The sequence below is a fragment of the Protopterus annectens genome, chromosome 6.part0 (genome assembly GCF_019279795.1).
Source record: "Protopterus annectens isolate FY-2018-M chromosome 6.part0, PAN1.0, whole genome shotgun sequence".
NCBI lineage: Eukaryota > Metazoa > Chordata > Ceratodontiformes > Protopteridae > Protopterus > Protopterus annectens.
Window position 1 is genome coordinate 1,087,763,596 of NC_056737.1, and position 27,393 is coordinate 1,087,790,988.

A 27,393-nucleotide genomic window follows, 5' to 3' on the forward strand; every position below is an offset into this window, starting at 1 on the left:
TCTCTTGGACTCCCTCACCTACAGCTCCCACCAGGGTATCCAAAAATTCTTTAATCAGATCCTATTAAAGTCTTGTAAAGTGTGCCAAGAAGTCCAAAAACCTTACAGCAAAGATCAATGAAGCATAGACACACTTCTCAAATCTGTCCATAGCCTGAGACTCCCTGTTGAGCAGATGGACAGATGAACTTTCCTCAGCTAATTTTTTTTTGTGGCTGCCACTACAACAATGGCCTCCACTGCTAACCCCTTGGCCTAGAACTGTTTATCTTCAGAGGCAATTAATATTTTGTCATGTCTCTTTGAGATGGGTCTTCCACAGCCACTGTGAAATCAACTGCATGAGTTCATCGGCAGGTAAGGTCACCCAAAAGGTAGACGGGGTGGTGCCAAAAGCCTGCAGGTAAACAGATTCCTCCGAGGAAGGGTTTTGGGACTTCCAGCCACCCCTTTCTTTTAAAATTTCTAGGATGTCTCCAATGGAGACATCTTCAGGTGGTGACCAAGGGGATCCTTCCCCCTCATCAAAAATCTGTGTCCTTGGTGACGGATTCCTGGGGGGGAATCCAAGTACTTCCTCTTAATCTTCCTTTTCTGAGGGACCTCCTCAGGAGGATAATCTGGGGAGGTGTCAGAAAATGACAGAAGCGGAGTCTGAGAAATCTGAGACTTCAGCAACTGCTGCCCCAGTGGAGACACAGGTGGAATAACAGAGCCAGAGGGGGCTACCTGCTCCAAGGGGGAAATATACTGACCGAGTCACCATAAGTGGCAAGGCCCTCGCCATCACCTCAAAGGTTGCCCCCCCCCCCCCGACGAGGGAAGGGAGTCCGGAACTGAGATTGACTCTGGTTCCGAGGCAGTCTCGCCCTGCTCCAAAGAACCGACCCTTGAGACAGGAGCCCCAGCAAAACTAACTTCTGCTGAAGCTCCAAGGAGCAGGGACAGCTCTGAAAAACCTGGAGTAGAGTCGTGTCCCCTGGAACTGACAGGGTAATTACAGCTCCAACAGGTCCTGGTTCCGAAGCCACCATAGAGCTCAGGGGGATTATCGGTTCAAAGGATGTGAAAAATCTCAAGTACCAGTACAGTCAGTGCTGGGAGATTTAGAACAGAAGACTGTAAGACCTCGGAGGAGGTTAGAGGAAAGGTTTCAACTGGGTGAAAGAAAGCTCTGTTCCAAGACCTGAAGGGGTCGAAACTGAAAGGGGGCCTGCAAGTCCACTAGCCCACAAGATTTTACTCGCCAGTCTTTCTACATCAAGCTCAGAAAAACTTCTGGTGCAGCAGATCAATGACTTTGAAGATGATTTAGGCCTCTGAAGAAACACATCTGGAAGCTCACCAGTGAAAGGCTCTATAGATGGTGAATACGAAGTTTTTGGAAAAAATTTCCTTTGAATCAGAAATTTTAGTTATGGTAGGAGCAGCATAAGTTATGTCCTACACTGGGGGCCTTCGATGTCGATGGACTTGTCATAGCTGTCAGTGCTGGAGCATTAGTTGACACCAAAAGTTTAAAGTCAGAGGCCTCCAATTCCAAAGATAATTTCGGAACCAAGGATTTCAATTTCTCAGGTCTCAGAACTGATGGAGAAGTCAGAACAGAGAGAGTCCGCTTCTTGCCTTGGTCCATGGTAGACAAGGACGAAGGAGAGGAAATGTCAGTTTTGGCTTTGTCTGCAGTAGATATGGCTTCACTAAAGGCTGAGGGAACCAAGCTTTTCAAAACAAGTTTATTTCACCTCTCAATGAGGGCTCAATGACTGAACGCATGACATATGCTGCAGTCCTCTTGCAAATGAATGGGACTCGAGCAATAAGTGCAAAGGAAATGAAAATCAGACTATGGAATTCTGTGGCCGCACTTCTGGCATTTTTAAAACCAGAAGGGGCCTTACCCTTCTCAGCCATGTCGAAAAACTATTGCTGGAAGACAGACTCACACTCTTTTGTAAGAGAAAGAAAGTGAAAGGTGAAAAAACTATTAACGATGGCAGTTATAGAAATACACCAACGTGTATGGGGAAAGAATATCAACAATGACATTTAAGGTTACACTATGTGTAGGAAAAAAGGGGAAGAGAGAAAAACTAAAGTATAGGACAGAGGATCAAATAAAGAAAAATAAATAGAGAAATCTCTTAAGAAATTAGAATGAAAGTTTACCTAAACCTACTGAAACTTGACAGCACTGGCAAACATGACCGTTTCGGAAAGGCAACAAATGCAATCTGAGGTAATTGTGAGAGAAGGATTGTGGATAGAGGTGAAACGATGAGTTTATGGCTGGCGTGAGCTGTAGGAACGGACGAGGATCATTTGTCAAGGATAAAATGAAGTTTAAATTATAGATCTGATGTTGTCAAATTGGAAAGAGGAAAAGAGGGAGAAGCTGAAGAAACAAAGGAGAGATTGGGATTTTGGATACAGACCTTTAAGAAGAATATGGTAATCATACAGACTATTAGATTCATAAAGTAGCAGAAAATATTCTAAGAACTAAGCCAACACAGGAAAGGAGATTCTGCCAGTAAAGATGGCTGCAATTAGGGATACACACAATAGGCAAGAGGGGGCTGTTTTTTATTGGAGAAAACTGGCAAAGGAACCAAGGTACTGGGAGCAAACAACTAGAGTGGAAAGGTAATGGCATGGGAAGACGCCAAGAACTTATTTGGACTGCAGGTTAGTGAGTTTACCTTCCCTATCAAGGACTGAAACAAGAGTATAGGCAAAGGGAAAGAAATAGGATGTTGCTAAATGAAAGACCAGCACTGGTTAACTTTTTAGTAGAATCTAGAACAGAAGTTGCCATTAAGAAAGAAATAATTAGTAAGGCATATAAAATATTGCATGATAACTATAAGAATCAATCAGAAGAGGTTAGAAAGGATTGGGAAGAGAAAAGGGATAAGCAATTCACAAAGAAACAATGGAGGAATATATGTATGTCTCCCAAATATGCAACAAAGTTTATAAGATTTAGGATCTTTGCTTGTGATTTTTTTACATAGGTATTTTTATACCTCAGGTAGAATCCAAAGAATTTTTCCTCCGGCAGACAGCAAATGTTGGAGGTGTGATGCGGAAGAAAGAGGCAACAGGGAACATATTCTCTGGGCGTGTAAAGAGTTGGCAGACTTTAAAGATTCCCTGCAGACTGCACTGTCGGAGATGCTGGGTGAGCAAATTTGTGTAACTAAGGAAATTACTTTTTGAGCTTTGACACAGAACTGGAATCTCCTAGACATAGTAAGCCTTGCTGAGTCTAATTATAATGGCTGCCAAAAAAGCAATTACTAGAAAATGGAAATCAAAATCTAAACCAATTTTACCAGAAATAGCGAAGATAGTAGAGAAAACAACTGGAATTGGGATCTTTAGAAAAGGGTATGAGCAAATTACATAAGAAAAAATGGAACTGTGGGATCAATACATGCAGAGGACGAATGAGGTTTAAAAGAAGGCAGGAAGTGAATAAGGTAAGTAATGGTTGACTGACAATGACTGAACATATTGTAAGTGATATATAATGTTTGAAACTGAGATTGTGTTGGCAAGGTTTGTTTTCATTTATACAAATGTAAGACTGCCTATGTTATACACGATAAAAAAAGCTAACAGACTGCTATTTTTTCCTGGTTAGGCCACGATTCAAAAACTGCATAAGAAAGTGCTTTCTAAAGGCTGGGACCTGTTACCCGAAACCACTTGTCTGATGTAATCAAAAATCGAGAAACTATTTAAGTCTTTAAAGACTCTCTTAAAGGAAATTTCATTTCAGAATCAACCTGCAGCTGCTAACTTGACAATGGCAGATAACTAATGTCACTGCACTACATCTGTACCATTCCAACTGTACCTGTATGCTCCATAGCTTTTGTTAAATGCCTGCTTTGCTCAGCACTTTTAAAATTTATACTCTGTTCACTATGTATGCCAACAAGAACCATAACCTTCTCTGCCTTGTGACAGGACTGTAAATTTGCTGTATTAACTACTCTAAGGGCACAAGTTGTGACTGAAAAGGGTCAAGAGTCCAGCTCACCTACCTGGTAAATAGCAATAAAATAAATAAAGGTTTTACCCTGTATTAGGAAACAGGCAAACTTCACATCAGCACCTCTGAATGAAGAACGTTCTCCAGAAGGGTATTAATGTAGAAGTAATGCATGCTGAAAAATGAGTCCGTTGCTGCATGACAGCATATCAAGCTGCCGTGGAGTTCGGACAGAAAAAAACCTACCGGACACCATTATTTTACACTCGCTAAACAGTGCTTCTGCTGTTTATCGAGTGAAAAATATTTTTTAAAAAGTGCGTGTTTGTGTCTGTTTGAGAGAGAGAGATAGATGGAACCATTTTACACTCGCTAAGCAGTGCTTTTGCTGTTGAGTGAGCAAAAAAACAAAAAAACAGAAAAAAAGTGTATGTCTGTGTAGGAGTGTGTTTAAGTTTCTATCTGCGTGTGTGAGTGAATGCGTGCATGAAAGCAGAAGAGACTGTGCACGTGAGAAAGAGTGAACAGTGAGATCAAACAATTGTTACTTTACACTTGCTAAACAGTGCTATTGCTGTTTAGTGAGTTGTTGTTGTTGTGTCTTTCGGCTTTTCCCGGTTAGGGGTCGCCACAGCAGAACTCCAGTCCGCTAATGATTGGCAGTTGATTTTTACGTGCTGCGTTGCCAGCCCTAATGCACAACCTTCAATGAAGGTACGCCCATTCACGCATGTCTCCACGCAGAAGATGCTCTAGCTGACAGTCGAACCAGTCAGCGTCTTACTGTGAGGCGACAACGCTACCGCAGCACCACCACCGCGGTTCTTGCTGTTTACTGAGTATAAAGTAAAAAAGAAAAGAAACAAAATAATGTGTGTGTATGTATGTCTTAAATGAGAGTGTATGAGTGCATGAAAGCAGAAGACTGTGTGTGAGTGATTCCTAGCAGCAGCAACAGTTGAGGTCTGCATACCTCTCAACTATACAGATTTTTGACTCATTTTTGGTATGGTCCTCATAAAAACTTGGTTTTCTGGTAAAATCACGGGCAAAGCATTAAGAACTGAAGTCAGAAAATAATGACAGGCATGTGAATTTCAGACTTCATTCCCTTCAGAAAATGCATTATTCTATCAAATTTCTATGTTTGTAAAAGCAATATTTAAAAACGATTCCTATTTTGGGCCTTTTTTTCTCCATTATTTATGTTTTTTTTCCAAATTTCTTGTTCTTACAGGTTTAGATGTAAAATGCTTCCTCCAACACCATTAACATGTACTACAGCAAGTTTGAAATATTAGGTGGAGTAACTATTTACATCAAAAATATATATAAAAAAAATGTTATCGTACTTAATTTTACAGACAGCCCATTCTCAAAGTGCAATAATGCCCTCCCTCCAGTGTGTGTGTGTTAATGTGCAATTAATGCCCTTCCAGGGGTGTAGAGGCCCTCTGCCGCACACATTAACACACACCTTGTCAGGCATTACTCTTTGCGTAGACACTGCAAATTTTTGATGAGTTTTTCATCACCACATATTTTATACAGTAGTCAAATTTCAAGCTGTCGTCAACTATTACACATAGTAGCTTAGTGGAGGTTACCAATTGAATTTCTATATTGTCTGTGGAGGTTTTAGTGAAGAAGGAGTTCTGGGTAGATAGTTGTTCTGGGCTTAAACAGGTTAACTTGGACTTTATTGTGGGTTTAGAAAAAGCTGGGAATCATATTTCAATTAAAATAAGGGAATCTTTGGTTAGTTGTTGCAGTGTATCTTTTTTTTTGTTTGTTTGTTTTCAGCACACAGACCAAAAGTGGAGGCATCCACGTAATGGATTATTTTTGCAGGTTTTACTGCAGAGTGGAGGTCATTCACAAATATGTTGCATAAGAGAAGACTTAAAATCTCTGGGGGGGGGTCTACAACTGCTACAGGAAAGTAAAGACTATGTTACTTGGCAATTTTAATAGCCTGCAGTCTACAGGACAGGTAGTTGTCGAAGTGTGGGTACGACTAGGCCTAAGGAGGACAACTGTAGCAGTTGTGTGTGTGTGTGAGAAACAGTATCAAAATCATTCAATGGGTCAAGGAAGACTCCGGAAACTGTTTCTCTCATTTCTGTTTTGCTTTACAGTAGTTATGGGATAAAGGAGGGCCACAGTAGTGTTATGTTTAAGGTGGAAGATGCACAGTATTGGAAACAGATTGTCTTAAATAAAGGTAAGTATTTCTGTCTGGACAAATTTCTCAAGGACTTTTGATAATGAAGAAAGAGTGGCTATTGGTCTATAGTTGGTAAGATCTGTGGAAGTGCTCATATCTCTCCAGCCAAATCAGCACATGGACCATTTGTCACATCTGTGGGCTAATTGCAGCCAAAAAAGAAGAGCCCATTCCCTGCAAATTGTACTGCTCATTTGGTACTCCAGGTAACTCTTATTTTTTCAGAACAAATACAAAAATACTGCATTACTGAAACCACAAACCAAGCAACAGCTTCTTACTTAAATGTTTACTGCCATGTGTACAGCAATGATGAAGTAATTCTGTGACGGAACTCAAAATGTACAGCTATATGAAAACAAATGTGCAGGGAGCATAAAATAAGCATAGGTATAGCTGGTAATGAAAAAAATGTACAAAGTCTTGGAATATACTGAACCACTTTTTTGTTACAGAGTGGAAAAATAACTACTCCAAAGACATCAGAAATGGAATTACATAAAACATAGTTCTCTGCAATGATTCCTCAGAATTTAACTCTGCAGTAAACTCTCAGTTAACCAGAACTCAACCAACCAGAGGAAAAAAAAATCTAAGAAATACAGCACAATTTTCATGTGTTGCATGTTGTCACCCCCCCCCCCCCACAGAAAAAAGAAGAAGTTATGTCTTACCATAACGTTCCATCTGTGTTGTTGATCTTCGTTCATTCATTACTGATGGGTTAGCTGTTCCGTCCTTGGAACCGAGCTGGCCAAATATCAAGCTCGCATCAGCCAAAAACTCTCGAGCCAAGGTCCTACCCAGAATGCTCTGCTCCCCGTTACCTCAGATCGAGTTTGCACATTGATAGACAAAAGTAGAGGCTACCTCTGGTCATAACAAACCTACAATAAAGGAGTATATGAGATCAACCAGGAAACTTCAGATGGGGGACAGAGGGTGGAAGTAATGAATGAATGAAGATCAACACCACAAATGGAATGTTATGGTAAGATGTAACTTCTTTATCTGATGTTGTTAATCTTCGTTCATTCCTTACTGATGGGACAGAGTCCCCAGCTACCTGTATCCTTTGGTGGCCTTCATGGAAGGACATTCCTGAGCACCACGGAGCCAAAGGAAACTTTACATCTGGAGGCCAAGTCCAATTTGTAATGAAGAATAAAGGTATGAGGTTTGGCACAAGTCGCAGCTGAGCAAATATTACTGAGGGAAGCCTTAGCATGGAAAGCTGCTGAAGTTGCCACAGACCTTGTAGAATGTGCTTTCACTCTGTGAGGCAAGGTGATATTGTTTTTGTTGCAGATAAAGGTAATACAATTTCTCAACCATGACGCCAATGTAACTTTTGAGACAAGATGACCTCGTCTAGATCCAGAAAAAGCCAGAAACAGTCTGATTTACAGGTAGACTTTGTTCTGTCCAGATAAAATTGTATTTGCCTATGAACATACAAAGAGTGCAGGCAACACTCTCCCTTGTTAGAGTGGTTAGGAAAAAATACTGGAAGGTCAATAGATTGGTTGATAAGACTGCTCTGACACCACTTTTGGTAAAAAGGAAGAATTAGTTCTCAGTGATACCCTATCCTTATGGAAGATAAGATAGGGAGGTTTGATGCATAAATCTTGAAGTTCTGACAAGCATCTGGCCGATGTGATTGAAATCAGAAAAAGTTTTCCAAGACAGATATTTTACATCACATGAAGATGCAGGTTCAAAGGGGGGAGCTGTTAGATCTTGCAGAACCAATGGCAAATCCCAAGGTTGTACCGGTTCTCTAAAGGGAGGTTTTAAGTGGATAACCCGCTTCACGAAAGTTTTACAGATTCTATGTGACATAAGCGAAGGATCCTGAAAACCAACATGGAAATTTGAAATGGTAGCTACATGCACATGAATAGTAGAGGCAGACACCCCAGAGTGGAAAAGATGTGATAAGTAATCCAAACCCACCAAAACTGGGGCTGACAAGAAGTCTGTTTATTCACTGCCCATAGAAAAAAAACCTTTTCCATTTATTGAGATACATTAGTTTGGGGGACAATTTATAAGATGCAATAAGAATATTGTGCACAGGGGACTAGAGGTTTTCCTGCCTGGCAATCATTGGAAGTGGAGAAACCAAGCTGTCAGTTTCAGGGTTGTTAGATTGGGGTGAGTCAGACCCTGCAGATGGGAGATCAACATTGGGGATGGATTGAGGATCCACAGTTGATCTAGCAGGTGAGGCCAGGGGAAGGGGAACCAGACTTGTAGAGGCCGATATGGAGCAATGAGGATCACTTTGCTTTTCAACTGTCATGCTTTCTTCAAAAATTGGGAGATGAGGGGGAGAGGAGGATAAGCATAAAGTAGACCAGAGGGCCACGCATGGACTAGAGCGACTCTTGGTGACTGTCCCCAGAGGGGGGATCAGGGCAAAATAGTTGCTGCACTTGTAGTTGGTTGGGGAGGCGAATAGGTCGCAGCAAGGCTGGCCCCAGTGGTTGAACATTCTTGCTGCTATCATAGGGTTGAGGGACCACTCGTGAGGTTGTAGAATGCACCTGTTCAATTTGTCCGCTATCACGTTGGAGCTCCCGGGAATGTGCATTGCAATTAGAAAGCATCCATCAGGGAGGCATCTGTGGTCACTGTGGCTTTCAGTTGATGGGGGCTGAAGGGGCGAGACCATTGTTTGGGATTTAGAGACGTCCACCACAGTAAATCTTGCTTGCATCTCAGAGTTACACTTATCTGAAAAGACAAAGGATGTTGTAGAGGGTACCACTGAGTGAGAAGTAACCATTGAAGGAGCCTCATGTGGAGTCTGGCTAGAGGAACAATGGTGATCGAGGCTGCCATTGACCCAAAGAATTGGATTATAGATTGAGCAGGAGATTTGTGGTGACAGAGCAGCGGCTGAACCTGCTGCCTTAATCTTTGAAGCCTGTGGTCTGGAAGAGATTCTGTGCAATTTCTCATGTCCAACAGTACCCCTATGAATTCCAAAGGCTGAGCTGAGGTCATGTTGGGACTTCTCCCAGTTTATAGCGATTCCCACACATTGTGCTGCGAGGAGAGTGTAGTGCAGGGCTTTTTCCAGTAAACGCTTAGTGGGGAAGGTAAGGAGTTAGTCATCTAGATATGGAAACGCCTGGAATCCTTGAAGTCGCAAGTGAGCGATAACCACTGCCATGCATATGGTGAACACTCTGGGGGCTCTAGAGAAACTGAAGGGCAGGGCTTGAAATTGGTAGTGACTGGCTCCTATGCAGAAGCGGAGGTATCTTCTTGAGCATTTCTCCATTTTTATGTGGTAATATGCGAGCACATCCAATTGTCTTCTTCCAGGAGAGGAAGGATAGACTGAACAGTAACCATCCAGAATTTCTCTGTTTTTACAAATTTGTTCAGTGTGCCGAGATCCAGAATTGGTCTCCAGTCCCCTGTCTTTTTTGGCACTAAAAAGAACCTTGAGTAAAAACGGGATCCTATCTGGTTTGGGGGGACCGTCTGGATGACTCTTTTGTGGCAACTTTTGGATTTTGTGTGCTGCTGTTTCCCTTTGACTGGGTGGAATGTCGGGTAATACTCTGGATGAGATTGGAAAAAGATGGAAGGAGATGAGATAGCACCTGGATATTATCCGTTGTACCCAAGAGTCAGTGGTTATATTTCACCAAGCAGCGGGGTACAAGGAAAAACGACACCCGACCGCTTCCAGAGGTGAGCAGTCGGGCAACACTTCAGGAGCACTGATAGGGTTGGCCAGAGAAAAACTCAAACCACGGTTTTGTGGACCTCCTTTGCCCCGAAAGAGGCATCTTCCACCGGAGTTGTTCCCTCTGCCTCTAGGGGAGAACTCGGCACGTGCGTCATGGAAGAGCCCTCTGATTTCCCGTGCCACATTTTCTCGCTCCTCTGATTTCTGGAGTAGAAACGTTGAGGAGTGGAGTGTCTTGACACCAACGGCAGACAAGGTCATGCCACCTTGTTCGCACCTTGCCAGTGTTTCTTTCACTTTAGGGCCAAACAAAGAAGCAGCCTCGATGGGGGGCGTTCATGAAGGAAGCTTTAAAGGGGTCCGCAAAGGCACATCCAGGCATGTCGTCTGGTGACTATACCGCGCCTGCCACTCTAGCTGCTTCTTCCACTGCGTGAGAAATAAGACGCATGGAAGAAATGGAAACGGACTCTAGGATGGCTATCTGAGAAGCCACACTGTCACGGACCTCGTCAGAAACAGCTCCTGCCAAGGTTTCAGAGAGGTGGTTGATAAGAACCCTCTGAAGCCTGGTAAAGTGTGCCAAATAGTTCAAAGACCTTACAGCGAAGGTCAATGAAGCAAACACATGCTTCCCTAGTTTGTCTATCGCCCGGGACTCCTTGTTGGGCAAATGGACAGTTTGGCTCTCTTCTGCCAAATCCTTCTTAGTTGCAGCCACCGCCACCATGGCATCTACTGGAAGACCTCATGACCAATGGGGATTCTCAGCTGGGGGTGATAACATTTTATCAGGACTCCATGTTATCGATTCCAGGGTGGCAGTGGCCTTCCATGTGTGCTGGACGAGCTCATCGGCCGGCGGGGTAACCCAGGAAGTAAGGGGCCGGGCACAAAAGGCCTGCAGGAATACAGATTCCTCAGATGAAGGATTAGAGGACTTCCAGTCACCCCTCTAAGGATCTCGAGTTTGTCAACAAAGAACACCTCATCATAGGGTGACCATGGGGACTCTTCCCAGTCATCAAAGTCCGTATCTTCAGTCAACGACTCCTTAGTGGAGTCCATGTGCGTCCTCTTGCACGACACTTTGCGGGGTACTTCCTCAGTAGGAGGTTCTGGGGAAGACTGCAAAGAGGGGGTCTCCCGAGGAGGAGAAACCCGAGGCCCTTGTGCCCGGTGTCAGGCGGTTGTGGCTTATGAGATTTGCGGCACGGGGGGGGGGGGGCGGACTCCAACATGTGGTGTTTGCCAGCAGAAGCAAGCCCACTCCATGGCCTGGAAGGCCGACCTACTCAAGGAGGGATAGGAGCCCAGAACCAAGCATGACAACTTCAGAACCGGGGTCACACCCCACCCAGACAAGCCGACCCCAGACCAGGAGTCTCAAGAGGACTGTGAAGCGTGAGAGAGGGAGGATTCCTGGAGGGTGCCATAGAAAAAAAAATTGGCGTGGAACCAAGAATGCCCTCCCCCACGGCACAGCCACTGGCCTGAGAGGAGCCCGATGCCCAGTGCACCAAGGGCCACAAGAACAACTACAGTTCCAAAGTGAGATCCACTACAGGAGTTGGTGGAACGGAAGTTGCTGTTGGAGTAATGGGTTTCGATACTTGGGTGGAATTCGAAGGAGGAGTGTACACTGGAGTTTGAAAAGATATACGTTCACCTGAGGGAGGGAACGTGTACTTCGACGGGTGAGAGAGACCTCTGGCCACAAGCAACTGGTCAACAAGCCACAACACATCTTGCTCAGAGAGGCTCCTGGTCGCCCTCATAGAGAAACCGGAGGGCGATTCTGGCCTTTCTAGAAAAGGACTATACTGGCTACCAACGAATGGATCCAAGGAAGGAGAGTACTTGGTCCTAGCTAATTTGAGAGGTGCAGAGCCCGGAACCCAGGACGTCTGTACCAAAGAAAACAGTGTGGAAGTAGTCTGCGCTGACAGTCAGCGCAATAGTTGAAGGTGTCTGCACCGTAAAGGCAAGTTTCTGTACCAATGGGTATGGTGCAATCAAGGAAAGTGTCTGCACCGGTAAAAAAGACCGTGCCGAAAAGGACTGCACCGAAGAACATGTCGGTGCCGAAAATGTCTGCACCGTGGAGGACAGTAACGTCATATTCGGAGCCAAAGGGGATTGTACCAACGATGCCAAAGGGGACTGTACCTGCATGGACAGTGCCAGTAAGGGCTGTGACAGAACTGTCAGAGCCGTAATTGTCTGCACCGTAGACTCCAGTGCTGGTGTCGATACGGAGAACATGGCTGGAGCCAGAATCAGCTGGGGCAGTGCCGAGCCTGGAGCAGACAGGGTCACAGGTGGCAGCGCAAAAGTAGTAGTCAATTTCACCTTCTTATGAGTCGACTCCCTACGATCTCCAGAGGGAGATGAAGGGAGCGACCTCGATGAGGAAGAGGAAGAATGCCTCTTATGGGGTTTAGCAGGAGGGGGTGAGCCCTCCGACCCAGAAATAGCCTCACAGAAAGGAAATTTGAGAAGACCTTTCAAGATTAATTTGCCCTTTCTCTCGTTAAGTGTCCTGGTCGAAAATTTTCTATAAATCCCACAAGGGGGATCCACAGTAAGGTGGGAGACATTCAGACAGACACATAAGTCATGGCCATCGGAAAGTGGTAACTTACGGCCGCAGTCCTTACACTGCTTAAAACCAATGCTACTTTTCTTATCTGACATAATGATGTGGAGAAGATGAACAGTACCAAAAAGGGGAGGAAAGGCTACCCTAAAGAGTAAGAAAAGAGAAGGAAGAAGAATTACCAATGATGGTAATGAAGAATTATTTCAAAGGTAAGAAAAGGATAATAAAGAGAAATAGACTAAAGAGAGAGAGAGTAGGGCAGCCACGGTGGTGCAACGGTTAGCGTTGCCGCCTCACAGCAAGAGGTTCTCCAGTTCAATCCTCGGCTGGGGTGCCTTCTATGTGGAGTCTGCATGTCCTCCCTGTGGTCATGTGGGTTTCCTCTGGGTGCTCCGGTTTCCTCCCACATCCCAAAGACACGCTGTAGGTGGATTGGACACTCTAAATTGGCCTTAGGCGTGAGTGTGTGCGTTTTCTGTGGAAGGTTGGGTGCCGGGCTGGCAACTCGACACCATAGAACTCCACTGCCAATCATGAGTGGACAGGTGATCTGCTGTGGCGACCCCTAACCGGGAAAAGCTAAAAGAAGAAGACTAAAGGGAGAGAATCTTAAGGATATGAGAAGGTAGAAGAATAATACCAGAAAACTGTTTGAAAAATTTTAAAGTAGAAACGATATATAGAACTTTCAAAAAATTAGACACTTCGCTGAAGAGAGTGGCTTGACACGGGTGTACAGCAATGTGGCAAATGAGATCTGAGGTAACGGGGAGCACAGCATTCTGGGTAGGATCTTGGCTCGAGAATGTTTGCCTGACGCGAGCTTGATGTTTGGCTGGCTGGGTTCTGAGGACGGAACTGATAACCCATCAGTAAGGAATGAACCTAGATTAACAACAAAAGATCATACCTTACATTTTTAGGGTTTTTAAAGGGAAGATAGGAATAAATTCCTTCTCTCCCCAACCTAAGAACAGATCAAACCAAACAAATTGTATAGGGTACAGTATTAGTCAGGCCTATTTTTAATAATAATTTAAGCAACCAGAAACTACAGTTATCCGGCATCTAACAATCCCCATGGGTGCCGGTTAATAGAGTTTACTGTATATTAACTGATAAACCCATTATGACATCAGTCTAATTCCATGAAAAAAAAATATCATAGTCATCACATAAGGGCCTCAGCAGCAAAAGAGAGGCAACAAGTGCAGATTAAAAAAGAAAATAGGCATTTTACATTAAAACTATTTGTTTACCAGGTAAGCCCACTAGACACACAATCCCTTTCCAGGGGCAACCTGGGAGCAATGTCTGGTTTAGTGATTTGCTCATGGTCACACAGTAGACAAATGTACCACAGAACAAAAGCTCGCAGCCTTAACCCTCTGTCTCAGGTGCAAGAGAAATGGAAAGTGACTCAGCAATAAAAACAGGAAAAAGCAATACGATTATAAACTTACAATGTAAACATCACTATGTCTATGTAAAGCCGTTTTTTATAAAACAGTTAAAATTGTATCTGCTGCTCTACAACAACTGCATGCGTTCAGTGACATTTCATTAGGAAAATTAAACATCATAAGATAGTCACTGCATTAATAACATCAGTGAAAGCACAGGGAGCCTATTCAAAAACAGGAGGAAGAATCATAAATCATACAAAATGCAGTACAGATGCAGTGCTGCTCCTACATTTTGATGTTCTCACTACACTAAAGTGCTCCCATACGTTTTATCTCAAAGTGTTTTATGACATCACTTGCGCATAAAATAACAATCCCATATTGCATTTATATATGTACATCACTACATGCAAACATGAAAATCAGTACAAGGAACCTTCTAAAGTAACACAAGGGATGAGGCTTTAATGACGTATATAACCTGTGTTGTTCTTTACTTAAAGAGTAAACTGCTGATCTAAAACTACTATTTCCTTTTATTCCTCACCAAAATCAGCTCAAACCTGTACCATGCATTTTTAAATTCCCCAGCCATACTTCGACTGTTATAGATGTTCTATGCATTTATAATGTTCAATGTAAATAAAAATACTTCCTCGTATTAGTCTTATGAATCACTGCCCCTCCAAATCTGAAATGCACCCCTTCCCTCAATTCCTATACAACTGCTTTTGTGAGAAGTGCTGCCATCTACTACCCTGCAGACTCCCAGCAGGTAACTGTAAAATTCCATCACATCATGACCATCCCACAGTTCTATGCGTGCACGCACACACACTCTCACATTTCCTGAACAATGTATACTGTTACTTTCATTTTTTTATACCTTCTACTGCACATCTAAATGTTTCCGATTGCAAAAATTCCACTAACTCACTCACTCTTCACTGCAGCCTCTGTCCAACATATTTGCAGAAAATGGATTTCTTAAAATGCCTACAGTACTCCACTCAGATTTTTAGTAATAATCTCTGCACAAAGGGAACACCTTCCTATTTTCCACTGGTAATGCTGCCTCTCTGTGCATCCCAAAATGTCCCAGCCATGCTTACTGACTTCTCTCTCCGATTTCCATCTTTAGTTTCTCTAAGTATCTTCACACCATTGTTCCATTTCTTTTTTGCAAGCACTGTATGTCACTTTGTAATGTATCCGACTATTCATCCTACATTGTTAAGTCCTGTTTCATCCTGTGTGTGTGTTGGGGGGGGCTCTCATTCATAACTTCCATTGTGGATGGGTCACATCCCTTCATTCCACCCTACACCTATTATGGCTGGATAATTGCATTTTATATGCGTATGTATTAAAAAATTGTGGTAGCTTGTCAGGTTAAATATTTCAATTATTTCCACAAAAATCAATCACTATGCTTTCACTACAGGGGTCAGCTGAGACATTAAACAACTGAAAAATCTCCACACTTTAACTGTAAATGTTTGTATACTAGTCGTTATTAGGATACACAAAAGTTGAAAAATGTTGTCTCACTTATGACTTGAAATGTGTTCTCCTAAAATTAATTATCCAACTTGTGACACTAATCACAAAACACAGATATTGTTCTTGGTACCTTAAGAATTATGTATTATAACTGTATGGTAACAACAGTACAATAACCAAAGTCACACATCTCATCTATACAGTACTTGGGTCACAAACATAATAAGTAAAAAGGGCAGTCTAAAGGTGTGCCCTTTACTGCAACTAGTAGCAAGCCCCAAACATGCTGTGCTTGTCATTCTGTGGTACTGCAAACTCAGCAACAGCAATGCAGCTTATCAGCAGCAGATAGTGGTGTTTACCCAGAGTGAAAGGCACCCACCCCGCCCTCCATAAACAAGCACTGGAGGGCCATTCAACCTTCACTCCACCTATGCAGCAGTTAGGGCAGCACCAGCACCTGGTGACGTCTGTTAGGACCCGGTGAGCACTCTACTGGAGTTTGAGGTAGTGTTTTACTACAGCAGACACACCACTACAGCATCTTAACAGCCACCCTGCCTACTCCTGTATCAGCTATTCCATTCTCGGTACCTGGCAAGGAAACGGCGCGGCTGTGCGCCGAGGCACGGGCCCGCCTTTTCTAGGCACCGGATTTTATAATGTCTAATCCATGTCACGTTGTGTTATACCCTCCCCGCCTACCGTTGGCGATGAGTTTAGCCGACAGCTGTTTGACCAGCTCGGGGATTTTCTCCCACTGGCATTCGGAGCGACACCGCTCGATCTCCGTCTCCAGCCGGGAGCCTAATTTCTTCGTAGCCATCTTCAGCAACTCCCGCAGAGGGGAGGCGAGGTGAGGGCACACCGTAGGACCGGCAGCTGATAGTCAGGACTTACTATAACCGCCCGTACAGAACCCGAGATTCCGCCACCTTTCGGCCGCCCTTCGGCGTTGACATGGTGAAGGAGTTAGAGAAACGAATCCCACGCCCTCTGCTGGACACCAGGCAGAACTACGTATACAACGACAGTGTTAACTAAGGGAAGCTGTCCTCAGGCCGCTTATCTGGTAGTAGTTTCCCCGGTGGCTGTGGAATGTCTTTTAGGGTTGCCACCCGTCCCGCTTTGGGCAGTTGTGTCCTGCTAAAAAAATGGCAAATGTCCTGAGATTTTAGGACAAACAATGTTTCATAGTGTTTTTCTTTAGTAGTTGCACAAAACGGTTATTTTGTATCTGAAACACCTAAGTTGCTGAGAACCAACAGGTGTCAGGACATACCTTTCGAATGCACCTCGTTATGACCGACGTTCTCACTTGGGGGTCTTACAAAGTTTATGTTCCTTGAAGTTCCACATTGAAACTGTCTGTCACAATTTCATTGTTATTAAATGGACATCCATAGTGAATAGGATAGAATCATATTAATTTTGTCCAAATAACTTTTTATAAGTGAAAAAAAAAGAATGCTCTTACTATCCTTTGAGCTTCTTACTTTAAGTTGTTGTAAGAAATATGTACATTTTTCACATTTTGCCCATTTTATACAGTGCAGACCCAATGAAGTGGCAGTGGCTCAACAAGCAGCACGCTCACCTTTAGTGCAGAAGACTTTGGGTTCTGTTCCTCTACCAGGTGCTAATGTTGCAGTGTAGCATAAGGAGGGGTGTTGCACTCCTGACTGCATCATCAGTTGGATGACATGAGATTCAAGAAGCTCATGTGGATGTAAAAGATTCCATAGAACAACAAAAAGAGTAGGGGAAGTTCATTGATGCCCTGGGCAATTTCTTCTAATGGTTATAAATAGGCACCTCTAGTCTTACCTGAAAAGAAGCCACTACCATAGTAGGACTAACCCGGTCAACATAAGGTAAACCATGTTATATGAGGTAGTGTTCTTCATTTTGAAGATAGAAATTTGGGAGATATGGTTAAAAAAATTATATTCCAAAAAAAGACATAGTGGGGCTGAGTAGGGTTGGAGGGTTTCTGACATGGATGAGAAACAGGCAAGAATCTTTCCTAAATAAGCTACCAAATCTCATCACCCTACTCAGTTTTATAGATTGGACTCCCCTGTATGCCATGTCCAACATCTGATGTAAAATTTTCAACACAGGATTGACAATTTAGGATACACTGCACATCCTTCCAAAAAGAAGGCTTGGATTACAGAGTTGTCCGTGGCTTTTAGTGGATATTAAAAACAAAATTAAAGCCAGAGATTCAGCCGGAAGAACTGAAAAAGGAACCCCAAAAATATAGAGCTACACCAAACTTACTTTGAGCTTAAGGAAAGAAACGAGAATTGCTACAAAAGCACTATACCTTTGACAGAAATATGAAGCAAAGTGGTCTAGATCCAATCAGTTTTGGAAAGAAATAAAACACCCGACAAGGACATTAAATAACTCTTCAGCTGCCAAGAATGGACCATTAAAATGAATGGTACTTACGTATTATCACAACCATGCTTTCTCACAAGCCCATTGTTTGTATAACTGATTCCTTCCATGCTCCACAGTTACACATTGCAGTTAGCAAATAATGACTACAACTACAGTTACGGGCTTCTTTCATGCCAGAAAATGCTATTTTTATTTCGTGCCCTCGTTCTGCCGTCGTTTTATGGGGTAGAGTAATTCTAGTTTAAACAAAGTGCCTGTGTTACACACCTGAAATGCAGCAAATATATAACTGAAGTGAAATCACTTTCTGACTTGCAGTGCAAACCTTTTAATTTATTTCAGAAGTGACTTACTTCAAAGTTTTGATGTATTTGCGTTATATTTCTTATTCATGGGTCCTTCACAGTAAGCAACTATGGCTTACTGACATGCTACTCCAGATGACTGATGCACATATGTTAAAACAGCCTTATCTCTAGGCATAGTATAAATGTGGGTTTCCTCAGTTTAAAGGGTACCCTGATTTACAGTCTCAATGGGTGTTGATTAGTAACGGCTGTTACACTTTTTTTTAAACCGGAATTGCAGAAAGAAAAAAAATTCTAGTTGAATAGGATTATGTTCAGATGTTTTTGACAAATGCTTTCCTCGGTATAATCACAACCACCATCAACTGTCAAACACATTGATTATACTGACGGAGCCGTTTGCCGAAACCGGTGTACGTTTATGTCGGACCACTTTTGCAACGTGGTTGTGATAATACGTAAGTACCAAATGAGTTACTCCACCTTTGCTAATGATTAAGTTCTCTTTCTGAAGTCCATTATAACCGACATAACTAAAGCCTTTCCAACAATTTACTGCCATACAAACAAAGAACAAGAACATTCATCCCCTGATATATATCCTCTAACCTCTTATGCAAGAACTTTTCACATCTCTAACATTTCAGTAAAGCAGAACAAGTCCATGCTTCTTAAACTCAGCAATTCAGCAGCCTTCATGCCACCTTCCTAAAGCTTGCAGCTGAAAAATCGCTAAACCTCTTACTCCTATCTTTACAGTAACCACTTTCTCGCCTCAGACACTGCGCACCAGTATTCAAACACATAGTTATAACCCCTCTGCCTAAAGACACATCTCCTAATGGGTTGAAGGATTATAGACCTGTTCTACCATGTGTTCTACTACCAAAATATTTGAAAAATGTTTATAAAACCAACTACTTAAGCACAGTAATGACTGTGGCCTGTTATGTGATGCACAGCATGGCTTTTGCAATGCCTCAAGTACCTTCAATGCCCTGGTAGTAGCTACAGATACCATTTATTGCAACATGAATGAGGGACTTATTAATACAAGTCTTTTTGTTGACATGACAAGGGTTTTTGAAATGGTCAACCAAATGATTCCTCTCAATAAATTCAAAACAATCAGCCTTACTCATTTTGCAACTATCTAAAAGACAGAACCTTACAAGTCCATAGCAGCGTATCTTCTCTACTGTTAGTAAATTTAATTCAGATGTACTGCAAGGGTCTGTGGCAGGTCCTGTTCTGTTTTCTCTCTCTGTTAATGAGCAACCCCTAAAATTACAACTCTTAAATTAATAATGTATGCAGATGATATACAGCTAATGCAACCCAGTAGTAACCACTCTGACCTGCAAACCAAGTTAGAGGACAATTTCACTCAGTTATGCACCTAGTTCACTACTAATAAACTACTAATTAACCATAAGAAAACCAATGTCACTGTCTTTGTGTCAGCCAAGAAATTACACACTATTTCTCCTATTCTCTTAATAGATCTTCATGGCAACAGAATTAATGCCACAGAACAGAGGTACACAGGCCTAATACTTGACCCTACCCTTTCCTTTACCCCTCATACAGATTTTGTAACCAATAAAGTCCTTGCTCAATTAAAACTGTTACAAGATCAGTCACCTCCTTTCACCTGCTGCTCATGGGGCCATTGGTAAAAATATTTTAATACTCAAACTTGAATATGGCCTTCCTCTTTTCATAGATTCATAGATTAGTACTAAGCTAACTGCCCTTGCGAGCCATTTTAAGCTTAGCCAATTATCCCTTGTGAGACTCAAACCGTGCACCTTGTGTTTGTAAGGCAAACACCTTAATCATTAGGCCACCCTTCCAACGTTCAGCCCACCATACTTACAGAATACAGACTGCTGAGAATAAAATTTGCAGATTCATTCCACTAGCATACCCCAATTAGAGATTTACTAAATAAATCCAAATGGCTTTCAGTGCCTCAGAGGGACACTCTTCTAAGTATTCTAATTTGCAAGATGCTGAAACATGGTCACTCTCCACCTTTAAGAATAAAACTACCTTTACAAGACAACCCGTATGTACTCAGAAGTGCACAGGACAACAGTTTCTCTCCAGTACGCCCTCCATTTAAAACTGGTGTAGGTGAGAAAGCTTTCTCTAGAATCGGACCTGCTCTCTGGCTCCCTGACTACAGACATCAAACAACTAGAAACTATTAAAAGCTTCAAAGATGCAGTTAAAGAGCATCCCTTTACTGAATCTTCCTGCACTCGCTACCATGATAATGGTAACTTACCATCCTGTATCATGAATAGTACAAAACCGTAATAAACTTTTCTCAGCCTGTTAATGTGGCATCTTATAAGCAAATTACTATACACCCATATATAGTAGTTTATGTATTATATGTATGAGTGCATTGTATTTTATGAATATCTTGGCTTGCATTTTGTAGATATTTTTTCTCAAGACACTCTGACTAGATATTTTAATGTTAGCCTATCTCCATTCAGTCTTACTATGTTCTGAATTTTGCTGTGTACTTATTTTGTATATAATACTGTTGATTGAAAGACCATGATGTTTTTTTTTGCTCTTTGAGCTTGGGTCATGGCTGAAAAGGGTCAGTAGACCAGTCCACTTACCTGGTGATCAGATAGTAAATAAATAAGATGATATTCCAAACAAAAAAATAGTTTTCTCTCCCTAAAGTAGCACCATGTGTCAGCCCTATCACTATGCTAATATATTGTGAGTGGAATCACATGTTCCAGAGGTCCAGCTTAACCCATTTATTTATAAGATAAATGCATCATTGTTATGAGTATTTAATTTAAGATGAAGTATCTATTTAAATGGAAAGTTCGTTAAGACTCCTGATGCCCTTAAATCTGTATTCAGACAAAGGGTTTAACTCATAAGCTAGTTAATTTTAATTTCCCAGTAGGTCAGCTGCCCAAATTACTTGACTAACATGACAGTGAAATCAAGTAACAACGAATAGCTTAACCAGGATCTTTTATTTTGGGGAAGAATGTTACTACACACACAACTCTGATTTGGGCTTTGCAGTATCAGGCAGAGTCAGCTTGTGATTTTACATACTCATCTAATCAGTCCTTTCAAATGTTAGATTTGGGTGCCCCCAAAACACATTCAGAAAAGCACAAAAGTGAGTCCTGTCACAAAATCTAAATAACCATACATTGTGAGGCAGGGACTGTGATGACAGTTAACAGGAACAAACAACACGAGTTTCTACAAATTTTCTGTAACAGAAGTGAACATCTTTAATGTAATCCAAGTCAGCAAGTTATCAGAAGGTTGTGAGTTCTACTCCCACCCCAAGTTTTAGATTAATTTATCCAGTACTGAGACTGCTGTGCATCATTGGTGTGTGTGTTTGTGGGGGGGGGGGTGCACTCCTGGTCATGTTGTCCTTTTTTTTTTTTAAATCGATGCAACTTCATTGAATTACCACTTATAACATAGGCAAGCATACATTTATATAAATGAAAATAAACTATATTGACATATTTTCAGTTGCAAACATATATCACATACAATCTTCTATATAGTCTTTGTCAACTGATCATTACATAGCTCATTTAATTTCTCCCTTCTCTTAAACCTCGTTCCTCCTACAAAACATTATTCTGCATGTATTGTTCCCACAAGTCCCATTTTTACTGTGTAATTTGCTACTACCCTTTTCTAAAGATCCCACTTTCAGTCATTTTATATCTGTTACTATATTCACTACTTCTAGTACAGAGTATGGTTGGTTTAGACTTTAATTTCCATTTTCTAGTAATTGCAGTTTTGGCAGCCACCAGAATTAAGCTCAGCAAGGCCTTACTATATCTAAGCAATTCTGATTCTATATTGCAGCACAAAAATATTATTTGTTTAGCTACACCAGTTTGCTCTCCAAGCATTTTTGACAGAGTACTCTGCATTGAATATTTAAAGTCTGACAAATCATTACACTCCCAGTTACCTCTTTCTTCCCCATCACACCTCCAACATTCACAACCTACCTGAGGAGAAATTATCTGGAAACCCTTCTAAGCAAAAATCCTAAATCTTACAGACTTTGTTGCATATTTGGGAGTCACATATATATCCTCCCATTTTTTCTTTGTGAATTGCTTATCCAGTCTCACTTCCCAACCCTTTCTAACCTCCTCTGATTGATTCCTATAGTTATCATGCACCGCTTTATATGCCCGTCTAATTACCCATTTTTAACAGCAGCTTTTGTTCTAGATTCTACTAAAACAAAAACTACCAGTGCTGGTCTGTCACTTAGGATCCCCTCTTCCTTTCTCTTTGCCTATACTCTGATATCAAACCTTGATAGGGAAGGCAATCTCTAACCTACAGTCTAAATGTATTCCTGGCCTCTTCCCATTCTGTTATGTTTTCCTCTCTAATTATTTGCTCCCAATACATTAGTTTGTTTGCCAGTTTTTTCTATAAATTCTAGACCCCTTTTGCCTATTCTCTGTACTCCTATTTGCAGTAATCCCTATCGGTAGAATCTCTTTTCTCCATTCATGTCTTGGCTTAGTTCTTAGAAAACCTTCTGTTACATTATGAGTATAACATTCTGTATGGTTATTGTTATTCTCCTTAAGGATCTGCATACAAAATCCCAGTCTCTCCTTATTTCTTGAGCTTCTATCTTTTCATCATTAGCCTGTTCCACTTTGAATTATAGCTTTCTGTTTGTGCTATGTATGGGAGCCTTAACTGTGTAGCTCTGAAATACCTCTTCAAATCAGGTAATCCCAAACCACCTTTTTCTAGTGGAAGGATCAACTTATCCCAATTGACCTTTGCTCTCTTCCACTCCCATATAAAATTCTTCAATTCTTTATTAATTGCTATCTATAACTTCTACCCTGATTGATAAAAATATGCATAGCCTATGTATAAAATAAAAGGGACTAAACTATTTTTACTGCTTGGAACTTGCTATACATATCAATAAAACAGAACTTCCAGATTCTCAGTTTTTGTATTATATTTTGTTTAATCTCTTTCCACATATTGTTAGTTGCCATAACAGATTTCTTTTTTAACTCAAACTCCCAAGTACATCATTTTATCATGTCCCCATAAATATGGGTATTGCTGAACTAATTTCTGTGTGGGTACATAGTTTACCGAAATTGCCTTTGTTTTATCTTCATTGGTTCTGTATCTCAAAAAGACTTGAATCTGTCAAAATGTTCCATGATACTGAAATGTCCTTTTCCGGTTTTACCAGGTGCAAAACAACATCATCTGCAAATAAAGCCAACTTTTCTTGATTACCAGACCAATTATATCCTTGAAGTTCTGAGTCCTTTATTTTCTTTGCCATTGGCTACACCTTTGTTTGTTACAGTCTTATACTAAATGAGATTCATCCCCACAGAAATAATATGCTTTGGTTGGCCCCAGTACCTAACAAATCCTCTCCTACCATTCACAATTATTGTATTTGAAATATATTGATTCGTCATGTCTTTAACACCCATTGCTACCCACACTTCCCAATCCACAGTCCATACATTTATTTTAGCACATATTTTTTAACTTCATGTACTTTACTCTATAGTGAAAGGAAAAATGGTTTTAACTCATAATTCACCCATATCTGAAGTCCTGAATTACACATTTATTTTCTTTTTCTATTTGAAGTTCCAAACTCTTAAATAAATAGTCTTCCCCTGGAGCTACTAAATTTCTTTTTTCAGTCTTAATCATAAATGTCTCCAGCAAGTTAAAGCATTCAAATGTCACCTCACAAAAATTTCAGCTCCCAAATGAATTAATGCTTTTATGACTTTAATGTCAAACCCTAGTGGGAAAATAATACAACGCATAGTCATTAAAAAATACTAATCAAAATGGCACACCTGTTCCCACTGACATCATTTTTACTTTTTATTCTTACCACTGGTCACCTCCTCTGTGGCTGTTGAGAAACTGCAAATCTTTGTCCCCTCTCTGTTCCTTCATTCCTCCTTACCTGCTGCAGCTGCATAACTTCTTTCTTAAAAAAAAAAAAAAAAAAAAACTGTTGCAGAGTAAAGCTTTAAAACTGGCTATTCGACCAGCCAAGAATACTGTCAGTGCTTTCTCTTCACCAGTCATTGCTATCATTTCCAACCTCAGTTTTTTCCTCCTGTAATACTCTCTCCACCATGTCACTCCATCACACTTCCTCTCCTTCCTTTCACTCTGCCTGATTCTTCAAATTTGCCAGCACTTGTTTTTCCAGTCCTATGATTTCCAATATGTTATAATTATTTATTTCATCTCTCCTCCTTCCTAAAGTAAGTTTTCTCCTGCTCCTTTCTCCATCTCTGCTGTACTGTCCTCCATCTTCAAATTCCTGGAGTGGCAGTAGCAGTCCCCCGGGGCCAGTTTTCCCCTAGACAGTGTAAATACCACTTTGGTTCTCCCCTGAAAGGAGTCTGCTGTCATGTTGGGTCAACAACACATGCATAAATAAATAAATCATATATCAAGTCTTTCATATTCAAGTAGCAGATGGTACTGTTATTTGATGTATTGTCAAACATTTCCTTCTTTGACAATTCTTGATAGCATCAGCTCCATCTCTGTATGACAGGTTCATAGAAGGTTACTAGCCTAACAGCCCTAGAGTCTTTATAAGCCTAGCCATATTTATCCCAAGTTGCCCCAATTGTCAGTAGTTAGGTGAGTGAAGTGCGCAGAGGTAAGGGTCTATGATATTTAGTACTACATGGGTGCCTCCCCACGATTGAATTTGCATTCACCCATCCATTGATCTTGGTTGTGTTTGAAGAGGGTCAGGGAGGGACTCTGTTTCACGTGAATTGGAATCTTGTTCCAGAGAAGTGGCAGTCTCTGCGAGATGTATCTGTCTCTCCAGCATGACCTGTTCGTGTCAGAGTCTAGGTTAAGATCACTAGAGTGAGTGACCCTCATGCAGTTTGATTTACAGATGTGTAGCATTTCCATCAGGGCCGGGTCAGAGACTGCCCAGTAGGCCAGGAACAGGTCACCCCTTAGCAGCCTGTACGAGACAAGATACAGTGACAGGGCTTTCATTCTTTCCATGTAAGACTTGTTTTGTATACCCTGTAACTTCTTGGTGAGAAACCTCTGTGGTCTCTCCAGTTGTTTCAGGTGTCTGGTGAGGTACATGCAAAAGGGAGCCCTGTACTCAATTATTGGTCTGATGACGGCCAAGTATAATGGAATTATGACATCCTTAGATCTAGATGCGATGCCTTTACTTATAAGATGTGCCATATAGAAGGATTTCCTTACTACTGTGGATATGTGATGGTCAAAGTTCAGATTGCTATCAACTTGAGTACCCAGATCATGTACCACTAGGTCTACATTTAGGGTGGTGCTGTCTGTAATGTAATTAGCAGGGTGTCAACTTTCCCAAAGGGAATTATAATGCTTTTTTTTGTATTTAGCTTTAATCTAGGGCTTGGCACCAATCACTTGTCTGCATTAACCCTGTCTGCAGTATCTTAACATCGTTGGGGGACTCCGTGATTGCTCCAAATTTGCAATTGTCAGAAAACTTGGTCAGCCACAGGCCATCCAAGTTTGCATGGACTTCTGAGAAATATATTCTGAACAATAAGGGGCCCAGCACAGAACACTGTGGTATGCCACTAGTGACTGGTCTTTTGCTAGGAGTGAAATCACCCACTTTGAGAGTATATGTCCTGTTGGTGTGCCAGTTGACTACCCTTCTGATAATGTAGGGGTTAATTCCCAATTGGGAGAGTTTCTCTATAATAACTGAGTGGGAAATTGTGTCAAATGCCTTGGCTAGTTCAAGACAGATGGTATGCACTGTCTTTTCCTTGTCAGTGCCTTGGTGACCTTCTCAAAGAAGTCATCCATGTTTAACAGGTATGATCTACCTTTAATGAATCCAAACTGGGTTGGTTCTACAGTTTGGAGATTACCTATGTCCTTGTTAATTAGGTCCATAATGATTCTTTCCATAACCTTGCAGATGAGGCTAGTCAAGCTTATGGGCCTGTAATTCCCAGGGTCGGGTGATGGTCCCCTTTGTGCAGAGGGATTACTGTTGCTGTCCTCCATTCCGCCGGAATGTAGCCAGTTCACAGGCTGTGGTTAAACAGGGATCCAAGTGGATCTACTAGGCCATGTTTTACGTTGTTTAAAAGGCAATCTGGGATGTTGTCTGGTCCCATTGATGCTGTGTTTTTGGCCTTGGAGACTGTTGAGATGACCTGCTCTCGTGAGATAATAGGCTGAGGAATGGTGGCAGGTATACTTTGGGGGGTGACTAGAGGGGGCAGGGGGGTGAAGTTTGCTTCAAATCTGTCAGCTAGCAGGTTGGCTATTTCCACTGGTTGAGTATGGGTGGTGCCATCCATAACCAGTTCAGCGCATAGCTGGGTTTTCCCTTTTAGATTTCAGATATAGATAAATAATGTCTTGTGATTATCCTTAGATATGCAGGCTATTTTTACTTTGTACTTAGCTTTGGAGGATTTAAGAAGATCTCTTAATTTATTTAAGCTAGAGATGGATTTCTTCTTTTCCTGCTGAGTCAATTCCTCTTGTTCTTGGACATTAGTTTCCTTCTCTTGTTATACAGCCTGTTTATACTAGGGATCCACCAGCGTGGCTTGTTTTTTTGGCAAGACCTGGGTTTAATCCAGTCAGATAGTCATTTCCATACAACTGCTTAAGTGGTTATACAGTGCATTGGTATACACCTCTGCATAGGAGTCCATGTTATCTGCATTCAAGGGAGGTTTGAAACTTCTTATACCATCACTTAGTAGGAGGTAATTTGTCTTTGAAAAATTCTTAAGCTTTTTTGAGTTTGATGGGGTATCTGGTCTTAAATTACATAAAATGAGACTGATTTATGGTCCAATCTTACCAGGGAGGACATCACATGGGGGGGTGCAGTGCTCTCCCATGTTAGTGACTACTATGTCCAAGACATTTCAGCCTCTTGTGGGTGTGCTGACTAGTTGTTCCAGAGCATTTGCATTGACAAAGTCCAAGAACCTCTGAGCCAGCATGTTTGTTGTCATATATGTTTCCCAGTCAATGGTAGGGTAATTAAAATCACCCATGAGTAAGGTGTTGGGCTATATGACAAGTGACTCCTGTAAGTCCAGGTATATGTAGTATGCTTTTCATGTTTCATGTTGGGGGACCTACAGCTAGC

General features: G+C 41.6%; 1 protein-coding gene across 1 annotated transcript in view; it reads right to left on the bottom strand.

Moving 5' to 3' along the window:
• Nucleotides 1–16,430, bottom strand: part of TTC7B (tetratricopeptide repeat domain 7B) — a gene marked incomplete in the record, with an annotated part of 1,939,345 nt that extends 1,922,915 nt beyond the window's left edge. Inside the window, 1 exon segment of the mRNA XM_044074706.1 lies at nucleotides 16,159–16,430. Within this exon segment, the coding sequence (XP_043930641.1) occupies nucleotides 16,159–16,279 (121 nt within the window).
• Between the last annotated feature and the right edge of the window lie 10,963 nt (nucleotides 16,431–27,393).